Source organism: Colobus angolensis, unplaced genomic scaffold, assembly GCF_000951035.1.
Source record: "Colobus angolensis palliatus isolate OR3802 unplaced genomic scaffold, Cang.pa_1.0 Scaffold114, whole genome shotgun sequence".
Classification (NCBI taxonomy): domain Eukaryota; kingdom Metazoa; phylum Chordata; class Mammalia; order Primates; family Cercopithecidae; genus Colobus; species Colobus angolensis.
This window is the reverse complement of record NW_012112475.1, coordinates 1,322,041-1,329,814: the sequence shown is the minus strand read 5'-3', so window position 1 is coordinate 1,329,814 and position 7,774 is coordinate 1,322,041. Positions and strand designations below refer to the sequence as shown.

General features: G+C 53.5%; 1 protein-coding gene across 3 annotated transcripts in view; it reads right to left on the bottom strand.

Annotated features, from left to right (window-relative positions):
• Window positions 1–811: 811 nt before the first annotated feature.
• Window positions 812–7,774, bottom strand: part of SNTA1 (syntrophin, alpha 1) — a 35,990-nt gene continuing 29,027 nt past the window's right edge. For all 3 annotated transcript variants that reach the window (XM_011959554.1, XM_011959562.1, XM_011959570.1), the window contains exons 4-8: window positions 5,454–5,661; window positions 5,176–5,306; window positions 3,012–3,208; window positions 1,561–1,748; window positions 812–1,459 (exon numbers count right to left, since the gene is read on the bottom strand). In XM_011959554.1, the coding sequence (XP_011814944.1) occupies window positions 1,367–1,459; window positions 1,561–1,748; window positions 3,012–3,208; window positions 5,176–5,306; window positions 5,454–5,661 (817 nt within the window). In that variant the 3' untranslated portion in view covers window positions 812–1,366. The remainder of the gene's footprint in view (window positions 1,460–1,560; window positions 1,749–3,011; window positions 3,209–5,175; window positions 5,307–5,453; window positions 5,662–7,774) is intronic.

Below are 7,774 nucleotides of genomic sequence, written 5' to 3'. Positions count from 1 at the left end.
AAAAAAAAAAAAAAAAATTCTCCATCATTGCTGTTGTCATTGTGATTTTAGTAGGGAGTCACATCCAGCCAGCACATCGCAGTTTCCGAAGCACCAAACACATTCCACTCCACCTCCCTTCTGCAGGAAAGGGTCCTGAAGCTCTCCAAGATGGCTTTGAAATGGATCCACAAATTATTTGACATTCCTTTCTTCAAGAAGTGGAGCCTAATTCCCCTCCCCTTGAGTGTGGACTGAACTTAGTGACTCACTTCTAACAAATAGAACAAAGCAGAAGCAACAGTGTATGGCTTCCAAGACTGGGTCGTAAGAGGCACTGTTTGTGGCTTCCTCCTTGCTCTCTCTTCTGTCTCATTGTGGGGAAAGCCAACTGCCATATCATGAGAAAACTCAAGCAGCAGCTCTAGGGTTAGCCCTACATGGTGAGGAACGGAGACCTCCTACCCACAGCCATGTGCATGAGCAGTATTAGAATGGATCCTCCAGCCCCAGTCAAGCCTTCAGATGACTGCAGCCCTAGCCGACAATTTGACTGCAACCTCATGAGCGACCCTGAGACAAGAACAACTCAGCTTAGCCTCTCTCAAATCCCTGACCCACAGAACCTAAAAGATAATGAATATTTGTCATTTTAAGCTGCAAAAAATGTGGGGTAATTTGTCACACAACAATAGATAACCAATACACTCTCTTTGGCCCATGTGGTAAAAGTCTGTTCTTCTCCAGGGAAAGGTGCCCCAGTCCTTGGTCTTGTCCATCTTGGGACTGCAGGGACCACCCCAGGACCCAAAGGCCAAGGCACAGACCACAGACACTGGGCCGGGCTGCCTGTGTGCTCACAGGCTGTTTATTTATCCAAGAGTAAGGAGGAGAGAGAGGATGAAAAGAAAAACCAGACTCCTCAAGGTGGCAGGGCTGAGGGGAAAAACAAACAAAGTCTCCTCTTGTTTCTCTTGCCGCTGACCCCAGGGGACTCCAGCTTCAGATGGGACCTCTGGGGGTGGTTTAGGGGCCTCAAGGAGGCCTGGCAGCTCAGCTGTTGGCTGGGGTCAGGATCCGCACAGGGGCAGGTCCCAGACTCGGAATGGCTTCTGTGTACACAAAATATCTCTCCGCAAAAGGCACTAGTGGAGGGGGGCAGCAGGAAGGCCACCCCATCACAGGCAGAGTCCACTCTGTCCTGGGTCTGGGTCCTGGGCCCTGGGCCCCAAGACCAATCCAGTCTCCCCTCAGGGGTGGGGTCTCGGAGGCCCTTGTTCCTCTCCTCTCCCTTCCCTCAGCCCAGAGGTGAGCAGGCAGTCAGTGGAGGCCCAGCTCAGGCCATGTCATGGACACCCCTCTTCAGGGCTAGTGCATCCGGCGACTTCTAGGCCAACAGCCCGAGGCGGGTGACTTTGGCTGAGAGGAAGGAGTGGATGATGAAGACTATGGTTTTGGGACACGAGTGCAGGTCCAGCTGCTGCAGGGTGGATGGAGAGAAGAGTCAGGGCCCTGGCCAGCCTGGCCTCCAAGAGTGCACACCCCCTCCTCCCCAGGGTGCAAAGGCAGCCCCTCACTCACGATCTCGCCTTCAGCACCTCCAAAGTCCAGGAAAAGGAGACTGGCACCATCATCTGAAGACATCTGCAGCTTCTCGAAGGGCTGTCGCAGGAGCACAGCTCGGGCTGCACCTGGCTCAGCCGCCCACAGTGTGAAGCCCTTGTCGATGTGCACAGACAGGCTGCAGGGACGCCCGTTCCATGTGCAGGCTGCAGGGAGGGCACATAGGTACAGGCACAGCTGGCACCTCAGAGACTACACCCCAACCTCCAACCCCCACCGCAGCTTACAAAGTGGGGCCTGAATGCCTCCAGGGACAGGAGGCTCACTGTTTGTCGTGGCACCTGTACACCCACCCTGCAGAGAGTCATCACCCCCACCCTCAGAGGACCTACACCCACTTCCAGTCCACAAGTAGAAAGGGGGAGCTTAAAATCTGCCATGGACTGGAGGCTCACTCCTGATAAAGGCATCATCAGATCGACCAAGCACCACCCTTGGAGACCTGCAGAGTTGCCCAGCTAAATTTAAGTTTCAGATAAACAATGACTAATTTGGGCATACTTCTATGAAAAAAGTATTCATTGTTAACCTGAAATTCAAATGAGGCTGGGTGTCCTGTATTTCCTCTGGCAACCGTACCCCAAGTGCCGTCTCTCACATCCTCACCAGCAGATTGACAAAGCTGGAGCAAGAAAACTCCAGGGAGAAGAGTCTCTGCCTGCCAGGGCACCTGCACATCCAAAACAGAGGGCCCAAACCCAACTTCCTTTTTTTTTTTCTTTTTTTGGAGAAACAGTCTTACTCTGTTACCCAGGCTGGAGTGCAGCGGGCACTATCTCAGCTCACCACAACCTCCACCTCCCGGGTTCAAGCGATTCTTGTTCCTCAGCTTCCTGCATAACTGGGACTATAGGCACCTACTACCATGCCCAGCTAATTTTTGTATTATTATTATTATTATTATTATTATTATTATTATTTTTGAGACAGAGTCTTGCTCTGTTGCCCAGGCTGGAGTGCAGTAGTGCAATCTGGGACCACTACAACCTCCGCCTCCCAGATTCAAGCAATTCTTCTGCCTCAGCCTCCTGAGTAGCTGGGGCTACCGGCGCCCGCCACCACACCTGGCTAATTTTTGTATTTTTAGTAGAGACAGGGTTTCACCATTTTGGCCAGGCTGGTCTTCAACTGCTGACCTCAAGTGATCCACCCGCCTCAGCCTCGCAAAATGTTGAGATTACAGGCATGAGCCACCACACCCAGCCAATTTTTGTATTATTAGTAGAAACAGGGTTTTGCCATGTTGGCCAGGCTGGTCTCAAACTTCTGACCTCAGGTGATCCACCCACCTTGACCTCCAAACCCCATTTTCTGTCCCCTCCTGAAGTGCCCTAAAGAAGGAAGCTTGAATGCCCCTGGGGATAAGAGGCTCATTACCAGAGGGACACTCCCAGATCCTCCCAGCACACCTGTAGACACCTCCTGCACACCCTCGGCGGCCCGGTGACAGCCATCCACCAGCTGGCGGGTCCAGGCAGCCAGCTCCTGCGGTGACTCCACGCTGAACAGGTGAGTGTCCACACCGTGACGCGTGCCCGTGCGCAGGGCAAAAGAGAGCTCTGCATCGTAGGGCACTGAGCCCTTGGAGGGGCCTGAGTGCACCAGTCTGGGGGTGAGGGGCAGAGGGCTGAGCATGAGGCCTCAGGCAGGGGGCAAATAGTTCTGGGCAAAGGGGCCAGTGACCTGGGAAAAACCCTGTAAATCCTTTACCACCTAACAGGACAGGACTTGCCAGGGGGCACTGATTGACTCAGCAGGAGACATCTCCTGCCACCCTCCCCGTTGCTCCCTTGGCTCCGGCTATACTGGCATCCTCACACACACCTAGCACACGCCTGCCTCAGCACCTCTGCATATGCTGTTCCCTCTGCCTATACACGCTTCCCTGATTATCTGCATGGCTCACTCCCTCACTTCCTTCAGATGTTAGTTTAAATGTCACTTCCTCTGCGAAGCTTTCTGCCAGTCCAAAATAGCACCCTTGTCACTCACTAGCCTTACTTTTTCATCATGGTACCAGAAATTATACTTTTTATTGTTTGTTTTTGTTGGTTTTTTACTGTCTTTTTCACTAGGATATCAGCTAGGTTAGAAATGTTGATCTTGCATTCACCACTGTATTCCCAGTAAGTAAAACTATGCCTGACCACAGCAGGTGCTCAATAAACATTTGTTGCCTGACTTGAATCACTTGATTAGGTAGACAATCCAGGACCTAATTATCCCTAGTAGCCAGCAGGCTCCTGACACACGGGCCAGAGCCAGCCTGAGGTAAGGAGACGTGGGTGACAAGGACTTCAGACCCCTGCAGCTTGACTGTCACTTGCTGTGTGGCCTTGGTAAGCCAACTGCCCCTCTCTGGGGCAGACCTAAGAGTTCTGCCCCATATCCCTCTTTGTTCCTCCCTTCACCCACTCTTTCTCCTATAGCTCAGTTCCCCCTCAGACTGCTGCTGACGCCAGCCTTCCACTTTCTAGCCCTGAGCTGCAGACCCTTGAGTCCCCAAGCTTCCTATCCAAGCTCCCTCTACATCCCACACACACTCTGGACTTGACTCAGCATGTTGCTCCAGCCTCCTCCCTTTCCACCCCCACCCCCCGTCCCACGCTCACCCAGACACCAGCTCCAAACCTCCTGTTCATTCCAGACCCCTCCTTCACCCGCCCCATCTGGCAAGCACAGAGCCCTGTTAATTTTACACCCATGTGGTTTCCAATGCCAATGCTGCCTTTCTTCTCCATCTGCTCCTGCCGCCCACCTCCACCTCCCCCAGCCACCACCATCTCTCCTGCACGACTGCAGCGCTTCCCCACTTCCATCCTGTACTCTGCTGCATTTTCCACGTGGCAGCCACAGGGATTCTCTTAAAGAAACCAGAGCACCTCGTTCCCCAGCTTAAACCCTTCAACACTGCCAAACTCTTAAGATAAAGCTAACATTCCTTAATCAGGCAAAAGAAGCTCTGCAAGATCGGGCCCTGCCAACTCCCTTCTCTCCATTTCCTTCATGAATTCTGGTTATCACAAACTCATAGTTCCATGAACACGCTATGGCCCTTCATGCCTCTGTACCTTTGACCATGATGTTCTCTCTGCATGGGATGCTCTTTCACCCTTTCTTAAACAGAAAACTTCTACTCATCCATCAAAGTCCAGCTCAGATGTCACCTCCTCCCTGAAGCCTTCCTCAACTACCCCTACAGAGTTAAGTGGCTCCTACAAACTCTGCACTGTAATGGCTGTTCCTGGATCTGTCTCCCCAACCAGACAAGGTTCTCTCTGGAGGCAGCGAGAACCTCCAGAGAGGTTGGGGTCAGCTCTGTGCCCTCTGACCCATGCAGCATAAGGCATAAGTGTCAATGAATGAGTGGCTAGTGGGGACTTTATATCCTTTTGTTCCAAGCACCCATTTTACAGATAAGGAAACTGAGGCCCAGACGGGGCAGAGACTTGCTTCAGGTCACCTGGGGAATAGCTGAGAGTGGACAGGGCTGGAGTTCCCAGCTTCTGGGGCCCTGCTGGAGCATCTCGCAGCAAGTTCTGGGGGAGACATACTGCCCCTGCCCATGGGTACCTGGTGGCGATGAGTGGGGCAGTACGGACTGGCCGGCTCAGGGCCTCGCAGGTCTCAGGGAGAGAAGAGTAGAGGAGCAGTTCCTTTTCAGTCAGCAGGGCCAGGGTGGGGGCCGTGCCCCCACTGGGCAGCTGCAGGGGACAAAACAGCAGTGAGGATGGGTAGGGGAAGAGAAGGCAGAGGACCTGGGTGGGGCAAGGTGGCCGGGGCACTGGGAACAGGGCCAGCTCCAAAGGAGCAGAAGAGAGGGAGGGATGGGTCCCAGGCCCAGCAGGCACCTGCTCAGTCAGCCAGCCAATCTGCTTGATGTCCTGGGTCGCAGCTGTGCTGGTGGCTGCCAGCAGTGCCTGCAGCTCATCCTTGACCCGCAGCATCAGAGCGTTGACCTGGGCTTGGATGGCACTCGCCCACGACCTCGCGCTAGCCTCATCCTTGGCCCTCAGGAATAGGGTGTCTTGGCCTTCTGCTGAGCAGATCTCCAGATACCTGCAGGCACAAATGGGTGGAGGCAAGGACCTGACCACTAGGCTGCAGCTGCCCAACCCTGGCCCAAGAAACCCCACCCACCACCAAACCAGGAGAAACCAGGGGGATGTCCCTGAGAATCAGGAGCGACCCTCACTGCTGGGCTCCAGCCACAGTTGCTGGGGCCTCATGGGGCATAGGGACAAGAGAGTGTGAGACACACACACATATTCATGTATTTTGTGGGGTTTTTGTTGTTGTTTTTGAAACAGAGCCTCGCCGGGCGCGGTGGCTCAAGCCTGTAATCCCAGCACTTTGGGAGGCCGAGACGGGCGGATCACGAGGTCAGGAGATCGAGACCATCCTGGCTAACACAGTGAAACCCCGTCTCTACTAAAAATACAAAAACTAGCCGGGCGAGGTGGCGGGCGCCTGTAGTCCCAGCTACTCGGGAGGCTGAGGCAGGAGAATGGCGTAAACCCGGGAGGCGGAGCTTGCAGTGAGCTGAGATCCGGCCACTGCACTCCAGCCTGGGTGACAGAGTGAGACTCCGCCTCAAAAAAAAAAAAAGAAACAGAGCCTCGCTCTGTCACCCAGGCTGCACTGCAATGGCCCGATCTTGGCTCACTGCAATCTCCGCCTCCCAGGTTCAAGCGATTCTCCTGCCTCAGCCTCCCAAGAAGCTGGGATTACAGGTGCCCGCCACCACGCCCGGCTAATTTTTGTATTTTTAGTAGAGACGGGGTTTCACCATGTTGGCCAGGCTGGTCTCGAACTCCTGACCTCAAATGATCAGCCTGCCTCGGCCTCCCAAAGTGCTGGGATTACAGGCATGAGCCACCGTGCCCGGCCTTATTTTTTTTTAATAGAGATGGGGTTTCGCCATATTGGCCAGGATGGTCTTGATCTCCTGACCTCGTGATCCACCCGCCTCGGCCTCCCAAAGTGCTGGGATTACAGGCATGAGCCACCGTGCCCGGCCTTATTTTTTTTATTTTTAGTAGAGATGGGGTTTCACCATCTTGGCCAGGCTGGTCTCGAACTCCTGACCTCAAATGATCAGCCTGCCTTGCCCTGCAAAGTGCTGGGATTACAGGCATGAGCCACTGTGCCCAGCCTACACATATGCATATACACACAAATACACACACACACTCAAACATGCACGATGGTGTGATGGGGTCTAAATTATTGCTGTGTGACCATTCCTAATCTTGCCCCTTTCTCCTGGTTTCTAAGGAACATCCTCTTCTGGGCCAGCTCCCAGGTTCTCCTTGTTGCACAGAACCAAACTAATTCACTAATAAGAGCGGGGAAAAAAAAAAAAAAAAAAAAAACTAGGCTGGGCATGGTGGCTCATGCCTGTAATCCCAGAACTTCAGGAGACTAAGCCAGGAGGATGGCTTGAGCCCAGGAGTTCAAGACCACCCTGGACAACAAAGTGAGACACTCATCTCTAAAAAAGAAAAAAAAAATTTTTTTTTTCTTTGAGATGGAGTCTCGCCCTGTCGTCCAGGCTGGAGTGCAGTGGCACGATCTCTGCTCACTGCAAGCTCCGCCTCCCGGGTTCATGCCATTCTCCTGCCTCAGCCTCCTGAGTAGCTGGAACTACAGGCGCCTGCCAGCATGCCTGACTAATTTTTGGCATTTTTAGTAGAGACGGGGTTTCACCATGTTAGCCAGGATGGTCTCAATCTCCTAACCTCATGATCCGCCCGCCCCGGCTTCCCAAAGTGCTGGGATTACAGGCATGAACCACTCTGCCCAGCCCAAAAGAAAAATTTTCTTTTAGTTAGCCAGGCATGGTGACACGTGCCTGTGGTCCCAGCTACTGAGAGGCTGAGGCAGGAGAATCACTCGAGCCCAGGAGTTTGAGGCTGCAGTGAGCTATAAGGGTGCCACTGCACTCCAGCCTAGATGACAGCACAAGACCTCATCTTAAAAAACAGAAAAACAGGCCGGGTGCAGTGGCTCATGCCTGTAATCCCAGCACTTTGGGAGGCCGAGGCGGGTGGATCACCTGAGGTCAGAGTTCAAGACCCCATTGTACTCCAGCCCGGGCGACAAGAGTGAAACTCCGTCTCAAATAAAAACAGAAAAACAGGCCGGGCGCGGTGGCTCAAGCCTGTAATCC